The sequence below is a fragment of the Pseudonaja textilis genome, chromosome Z, assembly GCF_049901715.1.
Source record: "Pseudonaja textilis isolate UNSWEBS1 chromosome Z, rPseTex1.2, whole genome shotgun sequence".
Taxonomy (NCBI): Eukaryota; Metazoa; Chordata; class Lepidosauria; order Squamata; family Elapidae; genus Pseudonaja; species Pseudonaja textilis.
This window is the reverse complement of record NC_142008.1, coordinates 72,152,227-72,169,639: the sequence shown is the minus strand read 5'-3', so window position 1 is coordinate 72,169,639 and position 17,413 is coordinate 72,152,227. Positions and strand designations below refer to the sequence as shown.

Here is a 17,413-nt window from a genome sequence, read left to right as displayed (position 1 = left end):
CATTTTGAATATAAGTATATAATCAACTGATAACTTAAATGATTAAAATAATATATACACAATAATTAAAGTTTGTTAGCTTGAAGCAACCTTTTTATGATGATAAATTGTCTCTTTTTAAGATGGCTTATCCTAAGACAGGGGTCCTCAAACTTGGCAACTTTAAGACTTGTGGACTTTAACTCCCAGAATTCCTGAGCTAACATGACTGGAGGAGGAATTCTGGGAGTTGAAGTCCACAAATCTTAAAGCTGTCAAGTTTTGAAGACCCCTGCCTAAGGCAATGTTGATTGAAATGTTCAGAGTCACCAAATATTGACTCCAAGATTTATATTTAGGAAAAAAACATTTCTGTATAAGTTGGCAAATTCTTTCTTTGATAAATAAACTGGTTTTAAAAACCTACTTTGTAATTATTTTCATTTGGGTTTTTTTTCCTGCTTCTGTTATGATTTAATCCAATTTGTTTGTATTTTTGTTTTATTGTAATTAAAATATTCTATTGTCATGCAAAACACTTTCAATGAAACGTGTATATGTATAAAAGTGCGTATGTTGACTAGGTGATATCACATTTGCAGTAATCAAAAGTTAAAAAGAAAAAGATAGATTTGGGTTCATGAAACTCTTACGTAAATAGTAATGCAGTTATAAGGATAACACCATCTTGTTTAATGGAAACCTGCTCCAAATATAATCTTTAAGGTTCAGTCATGGGTACATATGAGAGAGCCAGTTTTGTCTAGTAGTTAACTCAGCAGGCTAGAAAGACGAAGAATTCTATTCCTGCCTTAACCATGAAAGCTAGCTGGGTGACTTTGGTCTCTTTCTCTCAGCCCTACTCACCTCACAGGTTTTTTGGGGGAGAAATAGGAGGAAGCAGAATAGATATTAGATATATTCACCATCTTGAGTTATTTTATGAAAGTAATTAAGTTGGGAAGCGACAGATGCAAATAGGAATTGATATGTTCTGCCTTCTTATCTTCCTCTTTAACTATTCTACCATTTCCCCTCTGCATTACCATGTCCTTGAGTTTCCCTTTGCTTCTGATATATCTAAAATCTTTTTTTTTTTTGGTGTGTTTTCGATGTCCCTTGCTAGCCTAATATCACACCGCACTTAAGCTTTTCTCATGCTATACTTACTATTTTTACAAATTGACTTGTATTCTTTTGGATATATGCCCCTTTCCATTTTTTTGTACATTTCCTTTTTTAAAACAAAATTAAGTTTTTCAGTTTGATTTCTTTAGGTATTCCTCATTCTTCCTTCTTTGAGGAAAACACAGAACAATGCTTTCAAAAATATTTTTTCCGGTTGAATGTTTATGTAGACAGCGAAATTGAGAAACAACATATTTTGTTGATTTTTTCCTGCAATCCTCATCAACCATCCTTGGGGAATAAATGCATATTTTTGAAAAAAAAATGTTTAGCTTCTCTTGCAGCAGATGGCTGTACCTAGCTGACCTTGTCTAATATTTGAACAATAAACTGGGTTTGACTTATATAGGAAACTAGTAGATTAGACTGGAAAGTTTAAAAAAGGCATTCAAGAAAAAAGCAGCTACAAACCATCTGCATGCTCTGCCAAGAAAACAAATTAATATCTCAATTAACTGAGCTGAATTTGAAGAACTTTATGTAATCAAATTATAATGTTCTCCTCGATGCTTCTGCAAGAGGCCAGGATGGATAAGACTCCTCCTGATGACATCATTAAGCTGAGTATGTCTTATATAAAAGGAGCAGCCTGTGGGAATCTCCCCAGCTTTGACTCAGCTCCTTTTGATGACAATTGATCTGGTGTCTCTGAAAGCACTTTAGTCAGCAGACAAAGCAAAGTTGGAAAAGCTATTTAAGGGCTTTGGCGCATCTCTCGGGGACCTGGTGCAGCTGTGCCTTCAAGAGAGCAGGGCTCTGCTGTCCTGCAATGCCGAGGACTCGACGTTCTAGTCCACAGGGAGGTTGTAAGTAAGGGAGAAGCCCTTGGTCCTCCCCTGCAGCTCTCCCTCTGCAAATTCGACCACCGTGATCACAAAGATAGGGTCAGCAATAACCGTACCTCACAGCTGATCATAAAAACCGTGGTTTCCTTTCTTGCTGCGGATTTCGCTGCTCTGGGCCTTTTCTCAGCCTAGGGAGCGAGGACCAGCCATTGCAGGCAGAAAACGTGCAAGAGGCCATTTTAAAGCTTCTTCTTGATGCACGTGGCAGGTGGCCATTTTAAGTGGCCACATTTACCAATGGCCGGCACCTACCCATGGTAGGCCCCAATTAAGGCCCCTACATAGGCAACACATAGGGTCGCTCCCAGCACCTCTTATGCTTGCCTATACCAACTATGGATGAAGACAGGATCCAGGCAGAGTTTTAGGGCCTGGACAACCAGGGCCTTCAGACAGCCAAGAGTAAGAGAAGGAGGCAGTGCTCTCAATCTGTACAAAGAGAGGTAGTGGCCAAGATCAGGGCCAAAACTTTGGGCCCCACTAAAACATCCCAGGCCGAACTAAAAGCAGAAAAATGAAGGCATGCGGTCTTGGAGAGACAGTTCAATAAGACTATTGAGCAAATGAGAGGACAACTGCAACAGGCTTCCCAGCCAGCCAGTCCTCTGGTTGTTCAGGCAGGTACCCCCAAGGGGGGCTGGAAGCCTCCAATACTAGTCACCAGAATTGGTTGAGGAACAATTTGGGCCTCAAGACCTCAGCAAACCAGGCCCAATTTTAAACAGGCCTCTTGGCAACACTCTTCATCTCTACCCTCCATAGCCCAAGGTAGCTCTTGACCTAGACCTGAGGCTACCTTTACCCCCACCACTGCAGGCCTTGGCCCCCCCAGATCTACCATCAAGTGGCAGACCCAGCAACATCCAGGATGTAGTCTCCATTGCCATCAGATAGGGCCTAGCAGAAAGGCTTCAACAGATTTTTCGACCCTCAGACAGGATCCAGTCCCTTTTTCTGGCCTTCTCTCAGGCTCAGATCTCCCAGAGGGGACTGCCTCACCTTCAGGAGCACAGGGCCCCTTCTACCAACTCAAATTGGGATGATTTCAAGCAGGGAGACTACGCAGAACCATCTGAGCATAGCCACTCTCCTGCATCTGAACGGGAAGAGGGAGGAATCTGGGACCCCAACCTCTCAGAGAAAGAGGAGGATCTGCAGCCTGATCAACCCCCCTCAGCTGCAGTCTTCAAACCTGCCTGATTCATACCCCTTCTCCACAAGGCACTGGTCACAGCTCAGTTGTCCCCAGAAGAGGCTGCCCCCAAACCTCAAGTGGTGCAGTCAGGGCACGAGGACACCCTCTTCTCCAAACCTGTAGTCCACTCAGAGATCCTTCCATCACCCAGAATTTTTCTTGACTTAGTCAAGGAGCAATTTGCCTCTCCTGCACCAGGCCATCGTCCCATGAGAGGCGGTTTTACAATGTGGGCTTTTCCCTCGTGACCGCTCTTGCAATTCCCTCGGTTGATGCTCCAGTCATGGCCTCCTTCTCAGGCATTCCAACTGAGCCCGAGGACGTAATAAGGCAGAGGACAAGCGCGCCAAGCAGACACTAAAATGTAATCATCAAGCCTCTGCTTGGGCTGTACGGGCCTTGACTGCTGCATCGTTTTTCACGAGGTCTTCTATCCGCTAGCTGCACCAACTACAAGACCACATACTTCCATCAGACTTTAGGTTGCACCAAGATCTCAATAAGATTATTGCAACAGTGGAATTTATGGCAGACGTCACCCTAAATTCCTCCAAGTTCTCCTCCAGGGCTATGGCCTCACCTGTGGCAGTGAGGAAATTTTTGTGGTTATGAAATTGGCAGGCAGAGCCTCGTCATAAGTGGAAACTGGCTTCGGCCCCCTGCACAAACGAGAAGCTATTCGGTGATGCACTAGACCAATTCGTCATCAAAACGAGGGACAAAAGGGAAGAGCCCAAAGCTGCTTCTTGTTCCTCCAGGCCACAGAAGGCATATTCCCAGTGCCAAGAGCAACACCCAGATGCACCTGGCAGACAACAACAGACTGCGGGTAAACAGCTCTTTCGTGGGGGAGGGGGTCACTCCTGTCACTCTAAATAATCCCTTGTTCTCCCCACCCATTGGAGGTCGTTTGGCCTTCGCCTCCAAATGGGAGGAGTCAATGACGGATGCCTGGGTACTACAATAACGTCTGGGTTACAACTAGAATTTCTTTCGCCACCCCCAGAAAATTTTGTGTTCTGCCCCGTCTTGTGGGACAGTTCAAAAAAGGCCCTTATGGAATCGGCCATTCAACAGCTAATCGACATAAGGTCCATTCAACTAGTCCCTGAGCTTCAATGGGGTTGTGGTTTTTATTCTCAACTTTTCGTGGTCCCTAAGGCCTTGGGGGGGAGACATTCTTGACCTAAAATTTCTGAATGAGTTTATCCCATACAGGCGTTTCAAAATGCAGGCTCTGCATTCCATTCCAGAGAGCATTTGGGAGCGTGATCTCCTCTCTTCCATTGATCTTATGGAGGCTTACCTCCACATTCCCGTCTAGCCTCATCATCGCCAGTTTCTCCGTTTCTGTTACCAGAATTCCCACTACCAGTATCGAGCCCTTCCCTTCGGGCTCTCCTCGGCTCCAAGGGTCTTCACAAAGATCCTTAGCGGCATTGGTGGCTTTTCTCCTTTCTGTTCCAGTGAGGATCCAATGTTATTTGGTTGACATTTCGATACTGTCATCCTCCACCCACTCCGCCCATCGAGATCTACAAATCACACTTTCCTGTCTTCAGAGCCATGGCTTTTCCATCAACACCAGGAAAAGCCATCTCTCTCCCACAACCAAATTGTTCCATCTGGGAGCTGTCATCGACACAACTCTGTGCTAAGTTTTTCTCCTTTGAGCTGCTCGGATCATCCAGAGAGTGGGAGGTGCTCCAGTCTGCGTCTGTGTAGGCTGAGCTTAATTACTGAGGAACGCTCCGCCCTCCATCACGTGGTCCCTTGCAGCGTTCCCCAGTTTATGCTCAGCCTTTGCAGAGTTAGGCTGTGTGTTTTGCATACTCCTTATCTTTGGCCGATTCAAGCACTCTCTGTAGACTTTCAGGTTTGATCTCTATTAATTGTGTTTTTTCCTTAGCCTCTGTGCATTTGGGGGTGCCTTGGGTGCTAGGGGTGTGTGGTTTCTTCACCCCCAAGGGGGTAGAGCGGGCGGCTTAGCAGCGCTTCTGCACTAACCCCCCCTCCTCATTTTCCTTCGCTTCCTGCCTTTTCCCTGTGCCGCCCTCACCAGCGGCCTGAATTGATCGCGCTTTGGCGCAGCTGGTTTTCCCCCCACCCGAACGCCGTTCGTCCCAGGAAGGGGCGATTTCTAGTCACTGCCCTCTAGGAACGTTAATTTGCCAGAGGGACTTTAGTTCCGCCCTGAGCGGCCCGTCGACAAAGTATTTGCAGGCAGCCACCATTTTGGGCACCGCCTCGTGCTCGGGGGCCATCTTGTGGCCCCTCCTTTGCTGCGAAGTGGATATTAGCTCTCTGGCACAGGCCTCCCAGCCTGTTAGAGCCTCCTTTTTTTACCACTGCTGGGCTGAAATTAATAGTAAACAAAGGAAGAATTGCTATTTAAGTGTTGGCTTTCCGCAGCAGCGCTCAGGGCGAGGAAACAATTGCAGCCACTCCCTCCTTCGGGGGGGCAAGCTGCCAGAGGCCGTTTTTCTGTCTCAGGCGTTAATTTAACTAATTGGACAATTTCTCTATCTTACCAGTAGTCTCTCGATACCAAACTTCCTCAGTAGGTTGGTGTTATAGTAAAAAATAAATAAATAATTTCTACATAATTGTATTCCTGTTGCTTAATTCTATTCCATTTGTGAGCAATCACTCACAATATATATATATTCAGATATACATATGTGCAGAAGCATATTTTCAGATAAGTATAATTTCAATATATTAATAATTTTAATAATAGTAATAATATTAATATAATTATTAATCATTTTTCAGATTAGTCTCTTACCAAATTCTAAAAGGGGGCGCGGGCCAGCTTTAGGATACCCAGCCTCTCCTGTAGGTCGAATCCTTGGTGTGCCAACCGCCTATATCATTTTATTCAATCCCTTGTAAAATGGCAGACGATAATTCCGCTAAGCGCCTTTCTTTGGAGGCCAAATCTAAGTCCTAACATGTGCGCAGACAGGCTAAGGAAACCTCTCAGGAGGCTTCTAAGGCCTCTCAAAGGGATGCCTTGAGACGCCATAAGGCGTTAGAGAAAGAATTTGACAGGCGATCCAGGGTGTCTCAACCAGTACCTCCAGCCATTCCTTCTACTTCTATGCACCCCCCCTCCTCCAGTTTGTTCTCCCCTCTCCAGGCACAGCTCACCCCAGGAGCCTCAGGTTCCTGGACCATCGACCAGGCGAATGCCCGAGGCCACATTCACCCCCACGGCCGCCGGTCTCCGACAGGAGGAGCCCCCCACAGTCGAGATCCCGGAACATATGAGAGCCTGGATGGAACAGGCTATCCGCCAGGGGATTGCTCAAGGCATGCAGCAGATGTCCAGGCCAGGCCTCCTTCAGATGGCTCCCGCTCACGAGTCACTATCAGCCAGGTCCACGCCCACAACGGACCCTGCTCATGGTCAGGTACCTTCACAGGGGGCCAGCCCTCCTCCAGAAGGGGAACTAGAGGAGGACATGGAGGTTCTAGACCAGTACAGGGAGGAGGAGGAGGAGGAGGAGGAGTTTGAATGGGGGTCCACTCTCCATGAGGAGCCCTTATTGGAGATAGATCCGATTGAAGTAGAACTGTCTGAGGACGAGGGTCTCACTCCTGACCAACCTTCCTTTGTGGGGCTGTTCAAACTGCACATGTTTAAATCTATCCTCTTCAAGGCCAAGAACACTTCTGGTCTATCCGTACAACCCCCCTCTGCCCTCTCTTCCCCTGCTGAAGGTCCAGAGGACGCCATGTTTAGGCAACCCGTGGTGGAAGAGGACGTTGTTCCGGCTCCGCCCATCTTCCACGACCTAGTTTCTAACCAGCTTGTTTCTACGGGGGCCCCTCCTCCATCCAATCAGGACAAGAGGTTCTTTAACCTCGAGCCAAGCTTTTGCTCCCTACTCAATACCCCGGAGGTTGATGAGCCCATCGTTGGCCTAGCATCCTCCTCCTCTCCCAGCGATCCTTTGGAGGCCCTCAAGCCTGAGGACAGGAGGTCCGAACTAGCCTTATGTCGGGCTCATTTAGCCGACGCCTGGGCCATCAGATCGGCCACAGCCGCCTCCTTCTTCACCAGGTCCTCTATCCGGTGGCTTCGCCAACTGAAACTGCATGTCACCCCCTTGAACACAAGGGCGCACCAGGACATTGGAAAGATCACGGCCGCAGCAGAATTTTCGGCCGACGCCACGTACCACGCGGTCAAGTTCTCCTCCCGGGCACTAGTCTCTCAGGTTACAGCCCGTCGTCTGCTCTGGCTCAAACCCTGGCAGGCAGACGTAAAAAATAAGGTTAAGCTGGCAACCGCTCCCATCAAGGGGGAGAAGCTTTTTGGTTCGGCACTAGATCCCCTGCTAGCCGAAACCAGGAGCAAGAAAAAATTCCTTCCCTCCCTTTTTTGGAGACCAGACTCGAGAACCCCTCAGTCCTTTCGGAGAGGGTCCTCCCGACCCTTCTACCAGTCTCCCTTCCTGCCCAGATACCCGAGGCCCCCCTCCTACAGGCCATCCTATTCCCAAGACCGAGCCGATCCGGGCGACCGGAACAGGAGGGGCGGCAGCTACAAGCGTCCCTTCAGGGGCTCTGTGGGAGACCCTTCCGGCGCTCTAAATAAATCATGTCCTTCCTTCCCCATTGGCGGACGGCTCAGACATTTCACTGACCAATGGGACTCCACTACCTCCGATACCTGGGTCCAGGACACCATTAGGTTTGGGCTCACCCTGGAGTTCAGGACCCTTCCCCCCAGATTTTTCATGACATCCCCCCCTCCAGGGATCCCTCCAAACGCAGTCTGATGGATTCGGCCATCCATCACCTCCTCACCATCCAGGCCATCCAACCTGTTCCTCCCCCTCAACGAGGTCAGGGTTTCTACTCCCACCTCTTTGTGGTCCCAAAATCCTCAGGGGGGTGGAGAGCAATCCTGGATCTAAAATGTCTTAACCGCTACCTAATCCACCGCAAATTCAAGATGCACACCCTACAGTCCATTCTTCTAGGTACCAGGCAAGGGGACTGGCTCTCTTCCATAGACCTTTCAGAGGCATATCTCCACATTCCAATCCTGCCCTCCCACTCCAAATTCCTCAGGTTCTGTTATAATCATCGTCACTTCCAATATCTGGCCCTCCCCTTTGGGTTGGCTTCCGCCCCTAGAGTCTTTACTAATGTCCTTGCGGCCCTGGCGGCTCACCTAAGGGACCGTCTGGTGCGACTCCATTGCTACCTGGATGATATTCTCATCCTGTCCCATTCCAAATGCGAAGCAGAGAGGGACATCAGGGCTACCCTCTCTGCCCTCCAGGGCCATGGATTCTTAGTAAATTGGAAAAAGAGCCAACTGCTTCCATCTACCCGGATATGTCACTTGGGGGCCGTTATTGACACAGTTCAGGGGAAGGTTTTCCTTTCCCCGGAAAGGTTCCTTAGCATCCAGGATTCTGTCAAACTTATTCGACGATCAAAAAGGGCTTCTCTATTAGATTTGTCTAAATTGCTGGGAAAAATGGTTTCATGCATTTCTATTGTTCCCTGGGCCCATTTACACACCAGGTCCTTACAGTGGCTCCTGCTCCCGTTCCAAAGGTCCGGCAGAAGCAACTCAAAGATCACAATCGGGGTGCCTCCAAAGGTCCTCACGTCTCTTCTCTGGTGGACCAACCCCACCATCAACAAGGGTCATTGCTTCAAGGAACCCCACCGCCTCACCATCACCACAGACGCCAGCCTGTCCGGCTGGGGCACCCACATCCAATCTTTCACGACTCAGGGCAAATGGTCGCTGGCAGAGCGGGTATGCAGTATAAACTGGCTGGAGCTCCACGCCATCCTTCTGGCCCTGCGCAACTTCCTCAGGTACGCGGGCGGCATGTCCTTATACTCACGGACAACGTCACCGCCAAGGCTCACGTCAACAGGCAAGGGGGTACCCAGTCCATCCGATTGATGAGGGAGGCCGAACGACTCTGTGTCACCTCCTTTCGATCAAAGCAGAGCACATCTCAGGGGTCTCAAACACCCGAGCAGACTGGCTGAGCAGGGCCACGGTGGACCAGTCCAAGTGGCGCATCCACCCGTCCCTTTTCAAGGAGGCGACCATGATCTTCGGTCTTCCCTCCGTGGACCTCTTCGCATCCCCCCTCAACACACAACTTCCACGGTTCTTCTCCAGATACCCTTCCCCCAGGGCCGAGAACCACAACGTTCTTCATTGCCCGTGGCCCCCGGGACTCCTGTACGCATTCCCCCCATTAGCTCTGCTCCCCAGGGTCATACAGAAGCTGATACAAGAAAGGTTAGAACTACTACTGGTGGCCCCCTACTGGCCCAGACGCCCATGGTTTGCGGACCTCCGCAGCCTATCGGTGGCTCCTCCCTGGAAAATCCCCCTGGACAGGATCTCCCTCTCCCAGGGGCCCCTTCAACATCCGGACCCCCAATGGCTCCAATTAGCCGTTTGGAGGTTGAGCAGGAACGGTTAAGAAACGAGAACCTATCCGACCAAGTTATTAACACCATCTTAGCCGCCAGACGGCCCTCAACTAACCGAATATATAATGCCACTTGGGTCAGTTTCTGCAAGTAGTGCCATAGTTCCCAGGTCAATCCGCTCTCGCCCTCTGTTGCTCAAGTTTTGGATTACCTCCAAGATGGGCTGAAGAGAGGGCTTTCTCCTAACACCTTGAGACGCCAGGTAGCGGCCCTCTTGACCGTCGTCTCCGGCGACAGTCTTGGGCCCCTTTCTCACCACCCTCGCATCAGGGCCTTCCTCAGGGGAGCCACTAATCTTTGTCCCCCTGCTGTGCATCGATACCCCACCTGGGACCTTAACAAGGTCCTTGTGGCCCTCACTAAACCTCCCTTCAAGCCTATCAGGGAGTCCACTCTACAATTCCTAACTTTCAAAGTCGTGTTCCTGGTGGTGGTTACTTCAGCACGCCGAATCTCAGAGATAGCAGCCCTGTCGGTGAGAAAGGACCTCTGCATCTTCCATGCTGACCGGGTGGTTCTCTGACCTGACCTTTTTGCCCAAGGTCAACTCAACTTTTCACAGGGCACAGGAACTCACTCTCCCTAACTTCTGTCGCAATCCCTTGCGGGAGAGGGAGAAGCAGTGGCACACCCTGGATGTGAGACGGGCACTCCGCATTTACATCAAACGCACACAACCCTTTAGAAGGTCCGAATCCCTATTCCTTTCCTTTCAACCCAAGACCTTAGGCCACAAGGTGTCGCCTTCTACCATTGGCCGATGGATCAGAGCCACTATCGCTAAGGCTTATTTGTCTCGGGCCTTGCCAGTTCCCAGCGGGGTCACTGCACATTCCACCAGAAGTGCGGCTACCTCGGCAGCCTGGGCTACCCAGGCTCCAATCTCGGACATTTGTCAGGCCGCCACTTGGGCCTCCCCATCTCCTTTCATTAGGCATTATAAGATAGACATATTTGCCTCAGCGGAGGCCTCATTCAGCAGACGAGTCCTTCAGCGGGTTATTGATGACCCACGAGAGCCTCCACCCCAGACGGAGTCCCTCCCGTAGGACAGCCAAGCTTTGGTATGTCCCACTCTCTGGATGATCCGAGCAGCTCAAAGGAGAATGGGCATTGGTCTTACCTGACACGCCATTTCTCTTCGAACTGCGAGGGTCATCCAGCCCCACCCTTTTCCTTTCACCGTCTGGGGGAGTCTTGTTTCGGCCAATGATCCCTAATTAGATGAGAGTGCGACCTTCTCTTCCCTCTTGACTTCGCATAAACTGGGGAACGCTGCAAGGGACCATGTGATGGAGGGCAGAGCGTTCCTCAGTAATTAAGCTCAGCCTACACAGATGCAGACTAGAGCACCTCCCACTCTCTGGATGATCCTCGCAGCTCAAAGAGAAATGGCGTGTCAGGTAAGACCAACGCCCATTCTGTCACCAGAATGGGGGAAGAGCCTTACCAAAATCATCCGACAGGTTCAACATCAACACGGTGTCTCCCTGTCGCTGCTGTCCAAACTATTGGGAAAAATGATTTCGTGCATCGTCATCATCCCGTGGGCACAGCTACGCTCCAGATCTCTACAATGGTTCCTGCTTCCCTTTCAACGAACAGGAACCAGCCACACATTCGCCAGGGTATAGCTTACTCCGCAGACCCGTTGCTTCTTCAAGTGGTGGCTTTCTCCAGCCCGTTGGAAGGGACTCCTGTTCCAGGAACCGGACAGACTGCTGATCACCACTGATTCAAGTCTCCTGGGTTGGGGGCCCACATGGACGGCTACATAGTTCAAGGGATTTGGTCCCGGATAGACAGGACCGGCCCCATAAACTGGCTGCAACTCAGAGCCATATCTCTGGCACTGAAACATTTCAGGGGCAAGATAACTGGATCCCATTTGCTAGTGTTGCCAGACAATATGGCTGCAAAGTTGCACATCAACAGACAAGATCCAGGGCCCTGATGAGGGAAGCCGAATGTTTGGGGTGGTGGGCGGAGAGAGACTTGCTGTCTATCACGGCAGACCACATCTCCCAAGCCGATTGGCTGAGCAGGAGGTGGTTCAAACTGACCGTGTGGCGATTGAGTGGCAGCAGTTGAGAGAGGCTAATCTCCCAGAGATGGTCATCCTCACTATCCAGGCATCTCGTAAACCATCTACAATGCACTTCTATGATGCCACCTGGAAGGGTTTTTTTGCCAATGGTGTCTAAGAGAGGGTCTCATTCCCAACATCGGCTGAGGTAGCAGAGGTTCTCCGTTCCCTTCAGGACGGCCTAGAGAAGGGTCTCACTCCTAACACCTTACGTCATCAAATAGCAGCTCTTTCCTCAATTCTCTCCTGGGAATCCTTTCCTTCCTTGTCTTACCATCCTTCTGTCCAGAGATTTCTAAAAGGGGCTTCCAACTTCTGTCCTCCTGTTGTACACAGGTACCCCTCCTGGGACCTTCAGAAGGTGTTCCAGGCTCTAACAGAGCTTCACTTCGAACCCTCAGCACAGTGTCTCTTCAATTCTTGACCCTGAAAGTGATTTTCCTGGTAGCAGTCACATCAGCTAGAAGGGTATCAGAGCTGGCTGCTCTCTCAATCAGGCAGGATCTCTGCACCTTTCATGACAATAGAGTTGTTCTCCGCCTAGATCCCACCTTTATCCCAAAGATTAATACTTTTTTCCACAGATCCCAGGACATAGTGTTACCCGATTTCTGTCCCCTTCCACACCACGACTTAGAGCACAAATGGCACACCCTAGATGTTAGAAGGACACTTAGTTTACCTCAAATGCACTTCTGCGTTTAGAAAGACAGAGGCTATGTTTGTGTCCTTTTCCCCTTCTCACTGAGGGAACAAAGCTTCTCCCACCTTGAGTAGGTGGATTAGGGCATGCATTGCACAGGCCTACAAAGCCAGAGCCCTTCTGGTCCCCCAGGGCCTAGCAGAAGCGTCATGACTTCAGCTGCCTGGTCCACCCAGGCATCCCTAGAAGAGATTTGCAGAGCGGCTAAATGGACATCCCTATCTCTATTCATCAGACATTACCGCTTGGACTCCTATGCCTCTATGAGTGCGGCTTTTGGCAGATGGGTACTTCAGCGAGTGTTTCCAACTTCGGAGTGATTTGCTGGATGAGGACCCTCCCGTGGACATGCAGGTTTTGGTATGTCCCATCCTGGGCTCTCGCAGCAGCGTTGAGGAGAATGGGCATTGGGATAATTACCTGAGAGTGCCTGAATTTTTCTGTCTCGCTGTCTTTACACTTCCTCTATTCTGTATCTTGTTTTTAGTTTCTATCTAATCTATGGTTGGATGAGTGGGTTCTTATAATTACCTTTATTGTCAGAGTACAATGTGTACAATGAGATTGGCTGAGCCTCCCTTTGTGCACCCTCCCCAACACAACTCACAGTGAGGACAGAAATCCCTAACCCAGTGCCAGTCTTATTGCACTAATAAGTGAGTGGATGGATGGATAGATGGACAGACAGACACACAGAGAGAAACAGACAAGCAGACTTCCACTCAGTGATGGGATTCAAATTTTTTTTACTACTGGTTGTGTGGGTGTGACTTGGTAGTGTGGCTTGGTGGTCATGTGACTGGGTGGGTCAAAAGAGAGAAACTCACTTTAAAAATGCTCTTGGAGCAGGGGTGGACTAGATGACCCCTGAGATCCCTTCCAGCCCTGGATTGTTCTGCTGTTTCAAAGCATCCTCTGAAGCTGCATTTAGTGCCAGGGTTTGTGGTCCTTCCTTCCTCTCCTTTTTCTCTCTCTCCCTCCTCTATCCATCCATCCATCCATATCTCATCCACTTTCCTTTCCCTTTTTATCTGTTCCCTCCCTTTCTTTCTCCCCTCCCTCTTTTTCTTTCTTTCTTCCCTCCCTCCCTCTTTTTTGTCCCTTCCCTTTCTCCCTTCCCTCCCTCCCTCTTTCTTTCTCCCTTTCCCGTTCTTTCTCCTTCTTTTCCTTCCTTCCTTCCTTCCTTCCTTCCTTCCTTCCTTCCTTCCTTCCTTCCTTCCTTCCTTCCTTCCTTTCTTTCTTTCTTTCTCTTTTTTTGTTTCTCTGCACCTCCATGCCCCATTTTGGCAAGCCTTGCTGGAGCCTCCTGGGAGCCAAAACGGCATAGGGGGACCATGTCACACCCTCCTGCATCCTGTTTTGGGCCTAGCAAGCCTCCCTGGAACCTCCTGGTAGTCAAAACAGGGCCTGGGAGGGGCGCTGCACCCTCTGCATTCATTTTAGGCCTAGGAGGCCTCTCTGCACTTACCTGAAAGCCAGAACCAGGCCACGTGGGGACTCCTGGGTGGGGCAGGGTCAGCTGGTTTTTGGAACTACCAGTTCGCCGAGCTGGATGTATAATTAACATCCGGTTCCCCTGAACCAGCCTGAACTAGATGAATCCCACCCCTGTTTGTACCTATTCCACTATACTTCTTTTCCATAAGGCCTGATCAAGATAGAATCTCAGAAGGGTAGAGAAAGATCCACCAAGTCTTATAAAGATAATCCCCAAAACAAACATATCAAACAAGCAAAAAACCCACATCAAATTATTTTTCCTGCTCTTGTAAAAATTCTTCTATCCCCATTGAAAGTTGAATGCATTTTCTTCTTGCACATATTGTAGTGTCTATCCTTGGCATACTGTGGGCTAGAATCTTGAATAAAAATATTAATAGATTGTATATCATTTGCTTTAGTCCTGTATCTACATTCAACTAATACAGTGAGTCAGAAGGCATTTAATATTATGATTCTCATGGACATAGTTGCTTCAGAAACTGCAAATGGATTTCTTCTAAGTTATCGACCCAAATTGTAGCTTGCTGTCTGGAGAAGAATTCTTTGGTCTTCTTCCTTTGTTGTAGAAATAGTGTTTCTGAGGATTGCTTTTTTTGTTTAGGGAATGCATTTATTCATGAGTACAAACAGATACATAAAGGGGTATGTATGTGCGGAAAGAAAGATACTGAATTTCCTTATGACCTAACATTCCTTTTCTTTGTCAGCCTGCTTTGAAAATTAGTTTATGGGCAGATTAAGAAATGGATAGATTTGAAATAGATTTGTAATAAACACAAAATAATATGTTACAGGATACAAATGGAAACTGGGACTGATATATTGAATCTCCTGGAAAATCTCAGGAGATTTTCAAATATATTTGTTTTCAATAAAGGATGTGGAAGAAGTGTATGAAGAAATGTTAGTTTTCCAATTCTTTTCTCATCTCATTGGTTTTGATAGCCAAAAAGATGTATTCTCCGCTATTAAAAGATGAAAGAAGCTTATATTGAACAATCCAATTGTCTTTGACGTTGTAAGAATTACAGTCATAAGTTGCTGCAATCAAGGAATCGCATGACTGGGTTCAAAGTTACGACCCATTTTTGTTTCTTTCCTGTGCTTGTTAAGCAGACACTACATTTCTACATTTAAGTGAATCCATTTTCCCTAATGGGTGTTTTTGCTGTAAACTGGAAGTAAACACTGGAAGCCAACAAAAGATGTCGCAAATTGTGGTCATATCACTATGTAATGCTGCAAATGGCTGTAAAGATAAGCTAGTTGCCAAAATGCTAGCATGTGACCACGGAGGTATGTTTGATTATTGTAACTTTGAAAGTAGTTCATAAGTACCTTTGGGGAGGTATTTTGTAACTTCAAACAGTTGTTAAGTGATTTGTTGTACAGGTGAAACTTGGAAAAATTAGAATATCATGCAAAAATTCATTTATTTCAGTAATGCAACTTAAAAGGTGAAACTAATATATGAGATAGACTCATTACATGCAAAGCAAGATAGTTCAAGCTGTGATTTGTCATAATTGCGATGATTATGGCTTACAGCTCATGAAAACCCCAAATCCACAATCTCAGAAAATTAGAATATTACATGCAATCAATAAAACAAGGATTGTACATAGAACAATATCAGACCTCTGAAAACTATAAACATGTATATGTACTCTACTTGGTTTGGGCCCCTTTTGCAGCAATTACTGCCTCAATGCGGCGTGGAATGGAAGCTATCAGCCTGTGGCATTGCTGAGGTGTTATGGAAGACCAGGATGCTTCAATAGCAGCCTTCAGCTTTTCTGCATTGTTCGGTCTCATGTCTCTCATCTTTCTCTTGGCAATGCCCCATAGATTCTCTATGGGGTTCAGGTCAGGCGCATTTGCTGGCCAATCAAGCACAGTAATCCCATGGTCATTGAACCAGGTTTTGGTGCTTTTGGCAGTGTGGGCAGGTGCCAAGTCCTGCTGGAAAATGAAGTCAGAATCCCCATAAAGCTCGTCTGTGGAAGGAAGCATGAAATGCTCCAAAATCTCCTTGTAGATGGCTGCATTGATCCTGGACTTAATGAAGCACAGTGGACCAACAGATGACATGGCTCCCCAAATCAACACAGACTGTGGAAACTTCACACTGGACTTCAAGCATCTTGCAGTGTGTGTGCCTCTCCATTCTTTCTCCAGACTCTGGGTCCTTGGTTTCCAAATGAGATGCAAAAGTTGCTCTCATCAGAAAAGAGGACTTTGGACCACTGAGCAACAGACCAGTTCTGTTTTTCTTTAGCCCAGGTAAGACGCTTCTGACATTTGTTGTTCAGGAGCGGCTTGACAAGAGGAATACAACATTTGAAGCCCATGTCCAGGATCCCTCTGTGTGTGGTAGCTCTTGATGCACTGACTCCAGCCTCAGTCCACTCCTTGTGAAAGTCCCAAACACATTTGAATGGCCTTTTCCTGACAATCCTCTCCAGGCTGCGGTCATCCCTGCTCCTTGTGCACCTTTTTCTTCCACACTTTTCCCTTTCACATAACTTTCTATTAATGTGCTTTACAGCACTTTGGGACTATCCAACTTTGTTTGCAATTACCTTTTGAGGCTTTCCCTCCTTATGGAGGGTGTCTATTACGGTTTACGGTATTATTATGGTACAACTGTCAGGTCAGCAGTCCTTCCCATGATTGTGATTCCTACTGAACCTGACTGAGAGACCATTTAAAGGCTCAGGAACCTTTTGCAGGTGTTACGGCTTAATTAGCTGATTAGAGTGGGACACTTTGAGCCTAGAATATTGAACCTTTTCACAATATTCTAATTTTCTGAGATTTGGAGTTTTCGTGAGCTGTAAGCCATAATCATCACAATTATGATACATATGGCTTGAACTATCTTGCTTTGCGTGTAATGAATCTATCACATATATTAGGTTCACCTTTTAAGTTGCATGACTGAAATAAATGAACTTTTGCATGATATTCTAATTTTTTGAGTTTCATCTGCAAGTTGGAGACTACCTGTACTGTTATGGGCATGCCAATAAAAATACATTTTTATTTACTTTTAATTGGGAACTTGAAAATCCAAATGTCAAGTTTAATAAACATGGTATTTCATTTGTTTTATTTTTATGAATTACAGAAAACGTAGACCAGAGATGGCAAACCTTTTCGGTACTGAGTGTCCAAACCGAAATGTGCATGCATGCACGTGCCTGTGTGTGTGCTGGAGCGTCAGAAAACTGAAGACCAGCTGGCTGGTGCACGCATGCCTGGTTTTTGGCCATTTATGGGGTCATTTTCAGGCCATTTTTGGGGCCATTTTTGGCATGAAAAACTGCTTGGAAATGGTTTGGAAAACAGCATGCCATTGGTTTTCCATCACAGACCTAGACCATGAAATTGTGGCATATCAGTGTTGGTGAATCTTTTGGGCACTG

General features: G+C 47.6%; 2 protein-coding genes across 6 annotated transcripts in view; both read left to right on the top strand.

The window, feature by feature from the left end:
• COA1 (cytochrome c oxidase assembly factor 1) overlaps positions 1 to 17,413 on the top strand; it is a 107,535-nt gene that overhangs the window by 3,482 nt on the left and 86,640 nt on the right. The window contains exon 1 of one of the 4 annotated variants that reach the window (XM_087915447.1): positions 12,743 to 12,842. The exons of 2 other annotated variants lie outside the window; for them this stretch is intronic. The gene's annotated coding sequence lies outside the window, so the exon portion shown is untranslated. Of the gene's footprint in view, positions 1 to 12,742; positions 12,843 to 17,114; positions 17,234 to 17,413 lie in introns of those variants that run through there. One more of the 4 variants, XM_087915443.1, reaches the window with a different exon arrangement.
• The window catches only part of FIGNL1 (fidgetin like 1), a 44,966-nt gene that overhangs the window by 3,491 nt on the left and 24,062 nt on the right, over positions 1 to 17,413 (top strand). Inside the window, exon 1 of one of the 2 annotated variants that reach the window (XM_087915434.1) lies at positions 17,117 to 17,233. The exons of the other annotated variant lie outside the window; for it this stretch is intronic. Within the exon in view, the coding sequence (XP_087771560.1) occupies positions 17,132 to 17,233 (102 nt within the window). The 5' untranslated portion in view covers positions 17,117 to 17,131. Of the gene's footprint in view, positions 1 to 17,116; positions 17,234 to 17,413 lie in introns of those variants that run through there. 2 annotated transcript variants of the gene reach the window in all.